At 52.0% G+C, this 13,966-nt stretch overlaps 2 protein-coding genes and 1 non-coding gene across 4 annotated transcripts; 1 reads left to right on the forward strand and 2 right to left on the reverse strand.

Moving 5' to 3' along the window:
- Positions 1–35: 35 nt before the first annotated feature.
- ndufb11 (NADH:ubiquinone oxidoreductase subunit B11) lies at positions 36–1,715 on the reverse strand. Its single transcript, XM_030381769.1, has 3 exons — positions 1,421–1,715; positions 900–1,030; positions 36–245 (listed from the first exon to the last, which is right to left on the reverse strand). The coding sequence occupies exons 1-3, from the start codon at positions 1,592–1,594 to the stop codon at positions 116–118; spliced, it is 435 nt and encodes a 144-aa protein (XP_030237629.1). The 5' UTR covers positions 1,595–1,715; the 3' UTR covers positions 36–115.
- A 2,713-nt stretch (positions 1,716–4,428) lies between these two features.
- Positions 4,429–4,501, forward strand: trnaf-gaa (transfer RNA phenylalanine (anticodon GAA)). Its single transcript has one exon. It is a non-coding gene; the product is annotated as a tRNA-Phe (tRNA).
- A 123-nt stretch (positions 4,502–4,624) lies between these two features.
- On the reverse strand, positions 4,625–13,779 carry tbc1d25 (TBC1 domain family, member 25). Of its 2 annotated transcripts, none has more exons than XM_030380776.1 (7): positions 13,431–13,779; positions 12,588–12,697; positions 12,237–12,391; positions 11,638–11,834; positions 10,695–10,943; positions 9,771–10,046; positions 4,625–9,271 (listed from the first exon to the last, which is right to left on the reverse strand). In XM_030380776.1, the coding sequence occupies exons 1-7, from the start codon at positions 13,473–13,475 to the stop codon at positions 7,502–7,504; spliced, it is 2,802 nt and encodes a 933-aa protein (XP_030236636.1). In that variant the 5' UTR covers positions 13,476–13,779; the 3' UTR covers positions 4,625–7,501. The 2 variants fall into 2 exon arrangements, with proteins under 2 accessions (XP_030236636.1, XP_030236638.1); XM_030380778.1 differs by having other exon boundaries at positions 10,695–10,883; positions 13,431–13,778.
- Between the last annotated feature and the right edge of the window lie 187 nt (positions 13,780–13,966).

Genomic DNA, 13,966 nt, shown 5'->3' on the forward strand with positions numbered 1-13,966 from the left:
TAACAATAACAATAACAATAAGAAGACACAACTGCAACAATCCCAGACGACATTTATTAACGTAATATTGAAATACAATGTACAGTTGAAGTTGTGGGGCTCGGACCCACACAGACTAGTCCTCTCCGGCAGCAGCCAGCACGATCTTGCTGGAGTCGTAGTAGTCCTCGGCGATCAGCGGCAGAGCCTTGGCCTCTCTGTGCTTCAGCAGGCGCTCGGCCTCCCTCCTAGCCCACTGCCGCATGCTACGCACCGGAGAGAGGCAGAGTAGGGGTCAGGGGGAGCAGCTACACATTAAGGGCTGATATGGAGGTGTGGGAGTGGGTGGCTGGGCAGGAAAGGCAGCGAGGGGCTTAGGGTGGTGGCTGGCTAGGGAGCGAGGGAGGGAGGGAGGGGAGGGAGGGAGGGAGGGAGGGAGGGAGGGAGGGGAGGGAGGGAGGGAGGGCGGGAGTTTCATGGGTGGGTGGGTGAGAGATAAATAGACTTGCAGAGCTGAACACCAAAGGCAGAACTCAAAGCAGGGACTGCATTTCTGTTAAAGCCGAATGTTGAATATTACATTAACAATATTCATGTTTGTAATGGAAAGGGCTGCAAAACCTGAGACATTCACGCAAACATGTTAACTTTGAAACAACAATAGTAGTAAAAGGGCCAAAGTTGTTTGCTTGACATAGGCAACATAAACAACTATATATATATATATATATATATATATATATATATATATATATAGAGCAAGAAGCCCTAACCCCTACCTGCTCATTAATGACATAGCCTTACTTAAAATTACCTACAAATGCAACTAAACAGTAATGCAAAACTATACGTGAAAGGGTGCTTTTGAACTACAGTAGTGTAGGCCTACCCACCCACACAAATAATAATAAGAGGGTTACCCGTAGTCAGGCAAGTAGTGGATAAAGGTTCCTCCGATCACCAGCACCACAGAGACCCCAAAGAAGAAGGCCAGCCTCATGTTCCATTGATCTACCACTGGATCGGTGGAGAACCCATGGTAGTCGGGATTCTGGAAAAAGCAGTGGGCTCAAACTAATATACCTCGTGGTACTAGTTTACATATCCATTCCAGATCATTCACATTGTAATATTTTCTGCAGTATTGTAAATGTATGCACTTAACCGTCGTGAAATGTTAGCAAAACAGCAGACATTTGATAAAGAGGTAACGTGATGTTGGATATGATTACACGACATCCAGAGACACTGTACGATGCTGGGACTGGATAATGGAAGCCTAAACAGTGATCAGTGGGGGCTATGTTGATGTTTTACGTGAATGTTGAGTTCCACAAAACACAGAGAGAGGTCCAGAGGTAAAATATCCCAAATAAACATCCACTGCAAGTTGATGTTGACGCCAGCGGATCCATACGGTCTGCTGGGTAGGATAACTCACCTTCACATAGTGGTTGACCTCGCCATGGTCATGGCTGTCCTGGGGAGGCAGGAGCTCCGACAGGGTGGCCGACCCGGCGGAGGCTGACTTCTGGGACTGCGAAACGAAACGAACCCCACTGTTGGCGAGAATACGGGGCAAGGTTGTCCCTAACCGGGTAAATCGGGATAGCATTTTGTCCGCTTCGGTTGTCACCCCAGCACCAACACACAGGATAGACACTACCGTCGACCCGGAAGTAGTAGTGGAAAAGAAAAACGCTACAACGGCGCCACCTGCTGGTCAACTGAACAAACTATGCCAGTAATGGGATTGCATCTAAAACCTGTCATGGCATGAACCAGGCTTCACTCCATCAGATATGCTACTGTCTACAGTGCAATCGCACATATGCATCAATTTTGTAGTTGGGTTGTAACAAGGGAAATTTGTTCGTTAAATTCCCAACCCTATAAAATCCAGACACTGAAAGAGCTGAATTGGCGACTACTGCGTTAAGCGAACGGTCGACTTCTGTTCCCCTTAATTCCACTAGTTGGCGCTAGGGTCTCGCTATAATATGAAGAGTCTTTCATATTTCCGCTTAGCTTGAATTAAATATTCACTGTGCTGGCCTTGTTCTTAAAGGTCCCATGACATGAAAATCTCACTTTGTGAGGTTTTCTAACATAAATATGAGTTCCCCTAGCCTGCCTATGGTCCCCCAGTGGCTAAAACTTGCGTTTGGTGTAAAACGAGCACTAGCTGTTCTGCTCGCCTTTGAAAAAACGGAGGCTCAAGCGCGCTGATTTGGAATGTCTGTGCTCATGACGTCATGAGGAATCTCGGCTCCTCCCCTTACTCTGCCTGGCCCGCCCAGAGACGTTGGCCCGCCAATGAGACTCGACCGTGCGAGCGCCACGTGTGTGTGTGTGTGTGTGTGTGTGCGCGCGTGTGTGTGTGTGTGTGTGTGTGTGTGTGTGTGTGTGTGTGTGTGTGTGTGTGTGTGTGTGTGTGTGTGTGTGTGTGTGTGTGTGTGTGTGTGTGTGTGTGTGTGTGTGTGTGTGTGTGTGTGTGTGTGTGAATACACACACTGTAACGCAAGTGTTTCTTGTCGGTTCTTTGACGTGTCTTGTATTTCCACAACGAGACTGTCGTGGGGGTTATCTGAGCCATGTTTGAGAAGGAATTGGGGGAAAGGAACTTTGGTTTGACTCGCTGAAGTACATGAACTGCGACATGCCGCCGGTTGCCGCGAGGCACCATCGCCCGGCAGCGGGCAGCTGGCAGCAGGCAGCGCGCGGTTCAGTCGACTTCAGGTTGATGTGAAAGTGGAAGAACCAGAGACGTCGCAGAACCCGACAAAGTCGTTTGTGATTCATAATATCGTCTGGAGGCGCACACAATATATTATATGATATAGATATTTATGTATTATATGATATTATTTAGATATAGAGCTCCAGGACTGTAACGCAAGTGTTGTACACTTCCTTGTTATTTGGCGCATAACGCGTCGGACTCTCGTCTCTGGTATTTCTACAACGAGACTCGTATTGGGGGTTATCTCAGCCAAGGTTGAGAATGAATTGGGGGGAAAGAACTTTGGCTTCGACTCCCTCAAGTCAAGAACATGAACCACGACAAGGAGGAGAAAGGGATCTTTGCCGGGCAGCGCTTAGGCACCTCCGCCTCCGGCGGTGGTCCCTCAGCGGGGCTCAAGTGGGAGACAATCGCCGCCAACAATCCCTTTCTCCTCCATGTCGTGGTTCATGTTCTTGAGGGAGTCAAAGCCAAAGTTCCTTCCCCCCAATTCATTCTCAACTTTGGCTGAGATAACCCCCAATACGAGTCTCGTTGTAGAAATACCAGAGACGAGAGTCCGACGCGTTATGCGCCATCACACCAACAGCAGAACGGTTATCCAAATAACAAGGAAGTGTACAACACTTGCGTTACAGTCCTGGAGCTCTATATCTAAATAATATCATATAATACATAGATATCTATATCATATAACATATTGTGTGCGCCTCCAGACGATATTATGAATCACAAACGACTTTGACGGGTTCTGCGACGTCTCTGGTTCTTCCACTTTCACATCAACCTGAAGTCGACTGAACTGCGCGCTGCCTGCTGCCGGCTGCCCGCTGCCGGGCGATGGTGCCTCGCGGCATGTCGCAGTTCATGTAGCCTACTTCAGCGAGTCAAACCAAAGTTCCTTTCCCCCAATTCCTTCTCAACCATGGCTCAGATAACCCCCACGACAGTCTCGTTGTGGAAATACAAGACACGTCAAAGAACCGACAAGAAACACTTGCGTTACAGCGTGTGTATTCACATTGATGTGGACGTTGAAGAACCAGGAACGTCGGAATATCGGCTCACACAGCTTTTGGCCGTGATAATATGTATTATATGATATAGATATCTGTGTAGGCTATATGATAATATTTAGATATAGAGCTCCAGGACTCCCGTGTGTTCTAGAATATTTACAGAACACGGCTAAAGGCTGTGTGCGCCTCGCCATTGCGATACATCCACTGTAAACAGAGCGCATGGTACCGTCCCTGGCTGCAAGCTGCTCAGGGCCACACCCCCACCCTCCTCCTTGACACGCCCACCGAAACAGCGCATTTGGGGGAAGCTCAATGTGCGACTGGCTCGGAGTGGCTGTAACTCTGCACCACGGCTGAATTTCAGGAACGTCTTTGAATACTGTGTTAGTTGCCCACTAATACCTATATTAAGGAATACATAAAATAGCATGTCATGGGACCTTTAAAATCTAATTAAAAATGAACTAAATATTTTGGGAATAGGAGAAGACAAATAAATGTGCTTCTCAAAAAGAGTACTACAGGTTTCTAGCACAAAAATGTTTGCATCCATATTATATATCACCCTAAAGCAGTAGTTTAACAATTGATTCATACCGGGGGTTTATTAAATAAAGAATTATGTTTTTGCATCGAACCTCAAAAATAAAGAATTTTATATAATATAGGTTGAAGGAGAAGCATGCCGAAATAGCTCAGTTGGGAGAGCGTTAGACTGAAGATCTAAATGTCCCTGGTTCGATCCCGGGTTTCGGCAGTCATTTTAGCCTTTTATCGCAAGTCAATTCTTTCAACTGAGGAAGCTCGGCAAATTTTAATTTGCAATTATTTAAATTATTAACATCCTCACAACCACAAATTATATTGCTCAAGGAGAACGTTAAGTCTTTAAAGAAAACTCTTTATTGCCATCATAATACCATATTTATACATGCCAGGGTTGTAATTAAAGGCATCATTTACCCAAACTCCCAAGATTTAATCAGCAGTTTCCAGTTCCCTATGATTTCAGATGAAATGTCAGTACAATTATTCATTTTATAGAAAACCAACAGCTCTTGCTTTGGCAAGCCGTTTGCATTAAATAGGTATTTATTTTTGGACAATATACAATCATGGGTACATAATATGTATGAATAAAAAGTTCACCTTTGTGCACATTTATAATTTAATGAGATAATAAAGTCCGATTTTGTAGAAATGCACACATTATATCAATCCAACAAGATTCATCAATTGGCTATAAATATTTAAATATGCCCTATTACAAAATGTTATACTGAACAACACAAGGAAACTAATTGGAATAGTCAATTGTTACCAATAGTTGTAAATGAGTCTGTAATAAAAGCTATTTTACTAAATAAAAAAATAATAAAAATGGGGGGGGGGGGGGGCTTGTGGGGAGCTGTCTCCTCAGCATTTAGGTCAAACAAACATGACAGCATGATGATTCTGGAAAGCATGTAAAAAACCTCTTCACTTCTTCATTTACCAAGAGAAGCCTGCCTCGGCTGTTTGATCATCAGGGTTAACCCTAACCCTAACCCTAACCCTGCATGGGCGCTCGGTAGCAGCAGGAATAACACAAATAAATAATAAGGCCACACATACAGTATAAGAAAACCATCAAAAGGCTGAGGGTTTAGGGAAGTTGGAAATTACGCATTTGCGCGGCGGGCGTGAAGCGGTCATAAGGATTACTCCTTTGTTCGCTTTGTTGAGTGGATGCTTTCAGTTTTCTTTGGTTGAAAAAAAAAAACAAGCAACATTTCTCGGAAAATAACACAGACATTGACGAAGTCGAAGGGAGTTTGGATAACGCAAACAAACCCCTCTTCCGTCTCCAGGAATAAAGCGTAAACATGGTGAATTAAAGCAAATATTAGGAAAGGCAAGTTGTTCGACCCATCTCTCCAAGACTGCTGGAAACAGAAGAAACACAAAACCAGCAGATTTATCTTATAGTTTTAGTTCTTTGCTCAGGTAATCCGTTCCCCACAATGGACCTTCAAAAACTACTAGACAATGTCTTTTTGCACCTAAGATCGTCTGTTCAGTTGGCTGTGAGTGATAAAGGAAGTTCTAAAGCTCTTGGAGAAGACCATAATCCAATCAGCGTTCTTCAGAACCACAAAGCTAGCTCGTTATTTTCAATCACAAGCACATTCCCAAAACAAGAGGACCAATTCAAATTGCCTAAATATACAGTACAAATCCAGCAGAACACGAAGGACTGCTGTTGACAGCAATAAACACGAGCAGAGTTGGGTGTGGCCGCATGGTTTGGTTTGTGTTGTTGAATACTAGATAAAACCAAAGCAAGGAGGAAAGCCCTCCTTACTCTTGGCTTTTCCAGGATTTCACCCCAGCCTTCACCTTCACATTGATCAGGTGAAGTCACGTAATCTATATATCTAGATATTTAAAAATAGTTAAAACTGAAGAAAAAACTGCCCAGCCCACACTTTCTGATGACGGTCATTGTGACTCATGTCCATGTCAAGTGAAATGAACGGCGTAACATAATAAAACAATAACTGAAACCCTTTAAAATAAAAAGCTCCTCTGTTCAGTTGACCAAATGGGGACTTTCGGTACTGTGATATATCGCCGTGGAGGATGGATCAACAGATTGATCAACAGTCAGATTTAACACTGATCTCACCGGCCACAGTTTCAGAAAATAGAAGAGAAATAATGACTGAGGCTGACAACTAGGTCCCTGAAATGAACTAGGCCGACACTTTGTTCAGTTGCAGATCCAATAGGGTTCACCTAACCTGTACCTTACCTTACTAGCCTATGTCCCATCGCATAACTAAAGTTATTTGGTAAAGACACTTTTCGGAAAACATAACTTGTAAACAAAGAGGAAAGTGCAGAATTGACATAACTATTTGCCGGTCGTCAGCAGAGACCGGCATGAAAGGCCTTCACAAAAATGATCTGCCAATTAGTCTGATCAGGTCCTCCCAGGCAGGGCACATCCTCCATGTACCCTCTTATACACACACGCACACGCACGCGCACACACACTGTGACAGGGCTCACCTCTGAATTTCTGCTTGCGTTCGTTAAATCATCATTTCAATCAAAGCTCGCTTAAGTTCTCTCCGGCGAAAAAAAAGAATAAATTGAGCAACTTTTTAAATGCTAAGGATTAATCGTGACTACATGAATATGTAATGAGTAGTGTCTTAAACACATATAAAATCAGCTCTAGTGTCTGTACTGAACAAAGTGATCTAGTAACTGCCCGATGAAGTAGGGCCAGCCGTAGAAAAGAGGATGATCCGTCCGACCAGTCTGAGGCGGTCTGAAGCCGTCTGAAGCAGTCTGAGGCGGTCTGAAGCAGTCTGAAGCAGTCTGAAGCAGTCTGAAGCAGTCTGAGGCGGTCTGAAGCAGTCTGAGGCGGTCTGAAGCAGTCTGAGGCGGTCTGAAGCAGTCTGAGGCGGTCTGAAGCAGTCTGAGGGATCTGAAGCAGTCTGAGGGATCAGAAGCAGTCTGAGGCGGTCTGAAGCGGTCTGATGCGGTCTGAAGCGGTCTGAAGCGGTCTGAGGCGGTCTGAAGCGGTCTGAAGCAGTCTGAGACGGTCTGACGTAGTCGGAGGGATCTGAAGCAGTCTGAGGCGGTCTGAAGCAGTCTGAGACGGTCTGAAGCGTTCTGAAGCGGTCTGAAGCGGTCTGAGGCGGTCTGAGGCGGTCTGAAGCGGTCCATCCCAGGCATCCCATGCCAATGTCCCGGCCCCGCACGATCAGGACGAGGGCAGGGGGGAGGCGGCCCCGGTGGGGGAGGGGGCCCCGGTGGGGGAGGGAGCCGCGGGGGGGAAGGGGGCCCCTTTGGGGGAAGGGGCCGCGGGGGGGGAGGGGATGGTGGTGGAGAGGTTGTAGGTGGAGTTGGGGGACGAGGCGGGGGGGGTGGCCAGGGGGGTGCTGACGGGCCTGGAGGGGGAGGGGGAGCGGAGTGGGTGGGCCGTGACGGGGGAGTCCGAGCTGGCCTCGTCGCCCTCCTCCGAGTCCCACACCTCGCTCTGCAGGTAGTCGGCGAACAGGGCCTTGGCGCGCTGCAGCACGCGGCCCAGGTGGTGGCGCCGGACCAGCCGGTCAAAGTGCATGGCCAGCTCGTTGTAGTCCAGGCTGTTCTTCACGATGTGGTCGCGGTGCTCCAGCAGGATGGACAGGCACAGGAACAGCATGAAGGGGTTGCCCTTACCGAACTCCTGGGGCGGGGGCAGCGAGCAGGGCCTGGGGGCCGGGCCCCTGCAGGACGGGGGCGACTGGCTGCCGGCCAGCGGCAGGGTGCCGGAGAAGGGCCGGCCGCCCGGTGAAGAGGGGCCCCGGGCGAAGGACAGGATGGGCGACGAGAGCAGCGAGCGGCCGGGCGGCGGCGACGACGCGGAGGCCTGCATGGCGGCGGCGGGCGGGGGGGGGGCGCCGGCGGGGGAGACTAGAGTTCTCTGTGAGGAGCCTCCGCTGTCAGCCGAGCAGGTGTACTTGGGCGGGGGGGAGTCCGGGGACCCGGACGCGGGCGGGCCGCCGCCGGGCTCCCTGCCAGACGGGCCGCCGGGGGCCGGCCGGTGGGAGGACACCGTCCGCTTGTTGGACGTCTTGGCGTCGGGGTCGAGGCTCTGTATGAGCGGAGACCTCTCCCCCGGGTCGTCCTCACTGTCCAGGGTGGACTGGCGGCTGGGGGCGCCCGGCGCGGGGTCAGAGGTCAGGGGGTCGAGGGGCCGGTCCCCCATCATGGAGGTGCCTTCCATGTCGAAGCTGTCCCGTTTGCGAGCGCAGTAATACTTAAACTCCCCGAAGCTCAGCTGCTTCTCAAGAGGAGGGGCGGACGGGGTCCCCTCCAAAGCCCCGCCCCCCCCCGCCCCCGCACCCGCCCCCTCCCCGCCCTGTACCTCGCCCGCGCACACGCCGGGTCGCTCTCCCTCAAACTCCATCCTCCCGCCCTCCGGCTCCTCCCTGGAGGGGCGGAGCATGTGTCGCCGCCGCTGCCCCATCGTCTCCCCGAGACGGGGGCCGGAGGGGGAGGAGGGAGACACGCCCGCCTCGCCGCCCGCCTCGCCGCCCGCCTCGCCGCACGCCTCGCCGCACGCCTCGCCGCCCGCCTCGCCGCACGCCTCGCCGCACGCCTCGCCCGCCTCCTCCGGCTCCAGCGGCGGGCCGACCAGCTCCGCCTCCGTCTCGGGGGGGTCGGGGGGCAGCGAGCTCCAGGTGACCTCCAGCATGCGGAGGGCGTCGTCGAAGGCGAACTCCCGCTTCAGCTCCAGCAGCAGCCAGCGGTAGCAGAAGAAGAGGTCGTCGGCGCCGCGCGACACCAGGTAGGCGTAGAACTCGGGGTCCGAGTACTGCAGCAGCAGCTTCAGGTGCTGGAACTTGACGGACATGAGCTGGCCGTCGGGCCGGAAGTTCCCCTCCAGCCGCTTCATGATGCCGCAGAAGCAGATGAAGGCGTGCGCCTCGTTGTCCATGACGGCCAGGATGGGCGAGGCGATGTCGCTCATGCCCTGGCAGTACGAGATCTGACCCGGAGGAGGAGAGGGGAACCAGGTTACCAGGGTTACAACGGGATGGAACCAGGAGGAGGAGGAGAGGGGAACCAGGTTACCAGGGTTACAACGGGATGGGACCAGGAGGAGGAGGAGAGGGGAACCAGGTTACCAGGGTTACAACGGGGTGACACCAGGAGAAGGAGAGGGGAACACAACACAACCACACAACATTATCACACCAAAACACTATCATACCATCACACTATCACACTATCCCACCACAACACCATCACACCACAACACCATCACACCACAACACCATCACACCACAACACCATCACACCACAACACCATCACACCACAACACCATCACACCACCACAACACTATCACACCACAACAGTATCACACACACCACAACACCATCACACCACAACACCATCACACCACAACACCATCACACCACCACAACACTATCACACCACAACAGTATCACACTCCTGAGCACGCCCCCCCCCCCCCCCCCCCACCTGCGGGTGCGTGATGGCGAAGGTGGTGAGCAGGTCGGTGAGCGCGGTGAGGTGGGGGCTGTCCTCCGAGCCGGCGTAGTAGGGGTGGGTGCGGTCCGTGCGCAGCACGTCCTTCAGCACGCTGCCGCGCACGAAGTCCAGCTCCTCAGAGCGCCGGCGCGCGCCCCACTGCGCCTTCAGCTGCTCGTACTCCCGCGTCTTACGCTTCATGTAGTCCATCCGCTCCTGGCCGCTGAGTCCGTCGGGGTACACGTTGAGGAGGTACCGCCACACCACCTGGGAGGGTTAGGGGTACACGTTGAGGGGGTACCGCCACACCACCTGGGAGGGTTAGGGGTACACGTTGAGGAGGTACCGCCACACCACCTGGGGGGGTTAGGGGTACACGTTGAGGGGGTACCGCCACACCACCTGGGAGGGTTAGGGGTACACGTTGAGGGGGTACCGCCACACCACCTGGGAGGGGGTTAGGGGTACACGTTGAGGGGGTACCGCCACACCACCTGGGAGGGGGTTAGGGGTACACGTTGAGGGGGTACCGCCACACCACCTGGGGGGGGGGGGGGTTAGGGGTACACGTTGAGGGGGTACCACCACACCACCTGGGGGGGGGTTAGGGGTACACGTTGAGGGGGTACCACCACACCACCTGGGGGGGGGAGGCGTACCTCAAGGTACGCCTCGAGGCGTACCTCGAGGCGTACCTTGCTGGTGCCTTGAGGCGTGCCTCAAGGCACGCCTCAAGGCACGCCTCAGGGTGCGCCTCGAGGAACGCCTTGAGGCGTGCCTCGAGGCGTGCCTTGCGGTGGACCTGGAGGCGTGCCTTGAGGCATGCCTTGCTGGTGCCTTGAGGCGTGCCTTGCGGTGGACCTGGAGGCGTGCCTAGAGGCAGGCCTTGAGGCGTGCCTTGCCGGTGCGGCGTACCTTGCGTAGCGACGGCTCCAGGCCGCCGTGGTAGATGCGGAGCCGCAGGTCTTCGGGGCGCGTCAGCTGACCCTGGCCGTTGAGGTAGCAGTGGAACTCGCCGTCGCTCAGCGGCGGCTTGAAGGGCTTCACCTCCTCGCCGTACGACCAGCTCAGCGCCTGCTGCACCCGGGAGAGGGTCCTGCCCATCTGAGACACACAACGCACAACGTAAGGGACACGCAACACCCGGGAGAGGGTCCTGCCCATCTGAGACACACAACGCACAACGTAAGGGACACGCAACACCCGGGAGAGGGTCCACGGCCTGCAGGAGGCCCCCAGAGCCAGGGGCCTCCCTAGAGGCCCCCAGAGCCAGAGGCCCCCCTAGAGGCCCCCAGAGCCAGAGGCCCCCCTAGAGGCCCCCTAGAGCCAGGGGCCCCCCTAGAGGCCCCCAGAGCCAGAGTCCCCTAGAGCCAGAGGCCCCCTAGAGCCAGAGGCCCCCTAGAGCCAGGGGCCCCCCTAGAGGCCCCTAGAGCCAGAGGCCCCCCTAGAGCCAGAGGCCCCCCTAGAGCCAGAGTCCCCCTAGAGCCAGAGGCCCCCCCTAGAGGCCCCCCTAGAGCCAGAGCCCCCCCTAGAGGCCCCCCTAGAGCCAGAGCCCCCCCTAGAGCCAGAGCCCCCCCTAGAGCCAGAGCCCCCCTAGAGGCCCCCCTAGAGCCAGAGCCCCCCCTAGAGGCCCCCCTAGAGCCAGAGGCCCCCCTAGAGCCAGAGCCCCCCCTAGAGGCCCCCCTAGAGCCAGAGGCCCTGGCCCCCCCAGGACCCCCACCAGTTGGTGGAGCGGGGGGAGTTCACTGTAAGTCACTCTGGATAAACACGTCTCCCCGTCGACACAGGGTCCGATCGTAGGGGGATGGATGGTCAAAGGGTTGGTTTTAAACAGCTCAGTAGAGTCATGAGGGTCGACCTGGGTCAGCGCGGCCGACAGCGGCTGGTAGAAGAGGTGTCCGACGGGGTGCGGGACCTCGTCCACCACCTGGGCCAGAAGGGACTGGGTGAAGGGGAGGGCGGTGGTGGCCAGGGCCCGCGCCCTGTCCCCCATCAGCTGCTCTGAGCCAATCACGTCTTTAGGGCTGATGATGTCCCACTCCTCCATCACAGGACCTGAGGAGATGCAGTCAGGTTCAGCACAACCGGTGGGGAGATGCTCCCGAAGCCTCCTCCCTGTGCTTCATTAAGATCAACTCCCCCACAGTAAGAGAGTAAGGATAAGGTAAAAGAAGAAGAATGCATCGTTCACAAAGCAGCACTTCACAATGAGAGAATAAAATGTACAATGTGCATTTAAAGTCTTAAATACAACAAAATATATAAAACTAAAAGATGTATTCAATATGTAGGTTTCACATTGTTCAATGTAAAAATGTAATTAGGTGCATCAGTGCAATGATATAAAATGATAGATGATAGAAATGATAGAATTTTGTGGATGCCTTTATCCATCATTGTACAATGCTTGTAAATGTCAGTCCCCCCAGGTCAGTGTAACAAGAGGGGTCCACTCACTGTCCTCTGAAGGCTTGAGGTCGATCTTGAGCTCTAAGTAGGGTTTGGCTGCGCTGGCGAAGGCAGCGTCTAAATCCCCGTCGGAAAGCAGACACTGATGCATCTCAGCCCCGCTCCGATCCCGAGATACGTAACTCATCCCAAAGTTCTGCTTCCTGTTTGAAAAAACAACAACACGTTGACATTTATAGGGAAAAAAGTATCTCTATTGGAGATTTTTTTTTTAATGTTCATCTTCATTATTTGTGACCAGATATTCTGGTAATTGGGGAATGCCAAAACTTTGGTTAACCAAAAACAAAGAGATACTCCCCCACACACAGCACAACACACACGCACACCACCGCTCACCCGTTGAGGTCGAAGGCTCGGATGAGGATGTGCTGGAGCACTTCCAGCGATGTAATTTGAGGATCCACCGCGAACGTGCGAAACTCCGCCGGAAGCCCTCCGTCACATTTCTGAATAGAACAAGCGGCAATAAACCTTGCGTTCGTGACTGATGTTCAAAATCATAATAATAAACTCTAATCGCAACAATAACCCGATTTCGCAGGGACATATTTTCTGTGGTCCCCTGGTGATCTATATTGTTTGTATGATACCTGGCGAACCAGTATTGGTCATATACTTGGGGCTTCCTTCTGAACAAATAATAAGTTAGGAAACGCCTTGGCCAAACTTATAAATAAAACACAGAATTTACGTGGCAGGGAAAGGTTTAAACCCAAGGAACTGCTGCTGCATCGAACCAAGCTCACAACAAAGCCTGAGCAACGATCAGAGGCAGCAACTATCACGTTTCTACTCTATATCTGATTGCATTTGAAGCAGCTTTCAACATGGACATCACTATGGTGCGATTGCGAGGCCGCTACTTTCCATTGCACATTGGCTTGATCTAAAGCCAATATGGTCTGATCACAGAATAGCAAATATCGAATTAGTACAATTTGGAACAGTATCGGGGTCTGATCAAACGTTTTGGCGGAGTAGACACCGGACTGCCTTTATGAATGAATGAATGCTGTGAAAGGTTAAGTGAAATTATTATATCAAAGTAGTTTATTGACATGACAGCCCCCTCCCTCCTAAACAGCTGGCGAGAAAGAGGCCGACGTTAACATTGGGTGACGTCAGACCGTCGAACTACCCTCAGCAACTTGACACACAACCCAATATCGTATATTTTACCTTGACTTTCACCCGCACCACCCCTCGTTCTTCCTCGCCCTCCATTGTCAGAGTCCCCGCTTCTGAATACAGTCGCTGTGTTGAATGTTTTTTGTAATTAAGGCGACATTGTGATCAACAACACGAAAGGATGCGGCAGATCATATTTTCAGGACGAGGGTCGGTCTTGTCTGCATCCTGTTACGGTCGTTGGGTTGATTTCATATTAAAAGCTCTCCGGTTGTTTCTCCTTCTGGTGGCGATCAGAAACGCCTATTAATGACTGAGATAGCAATATTTAAGTATAAAATAAATTGATTAAAGAGTTTTAACACAAGCTGCGATTTTTATCATCTTCTCCTTAGATGGGACAATATTGGGAGGGACTTTTACTTCCTGTTATCACGTGTGGAGCGTTCCCAACTGCACGCTGAGTACGTAAAAGAGCATTACGTCATTGGGAGACGTGAGAAGAGGCTGTGGAAAGAAAGGGTTTGATGCATATGTTAAGAGCTACATTTATTAAGCAGTATCCAATATGCACTTGTATACAAATG

The sequence above is a fragment of the Gadus morhua genome, chromosome 16, assembly GCF_902167405.1.
Source record: "Gadus morhua chromosome 16, gadMor3.0, whole genome shotgun sequence".
Classification (NCBI taxonomy): Eukaryota; Metazoa; Chordata; class Actinopteri; order Gadiformes; family Gadidae; genus Gadus; species Gadus morhua.

Coding starts and splice junctions, on each gene's coding strand:
- ndufb11 (XM_030381769.1), bottom strand. CDS start 1,594: ATGCTATCCCGATTTACCCGGTTAGGGACAACCTTGCCCCGTATTCTC. Junction 1,031..1,420: donor AGGTCAACCACTATGTGAAG/GTGAGTTATCCT, acceptor TGCTTTTTCCAG/AATCCCGACTACCATGGGTT. Junction 246..899: donor CACTACTTGCCTGACTACGG/GTAACCCTCTTA, acceptor TCCGGTGCGTAG/CATGCGGCAGTGGGCTAGGA.
- tbc1d25 (XM_030380776.1), bottom strand. CDS start 13,475: ATGGAGGGCGAGGAAGAACGAGGGGTGGTGCGGGTGAAAGTCAAG. Junction 10,047..10,694: donor TGGAGCCGTCGCTACGCAAG/GTACGCCGCACC, acceptor TAACCCTCCCAG/GTGGTGTGGCGGTACCTCCT. Junction 9,272..9,770: donor TCGCCATCACGCACCCGCAG/GTGGGGGGGGGG, acceptor CCTCCGGGTCAG/ATCTCGTACTGCCAGGGCAT.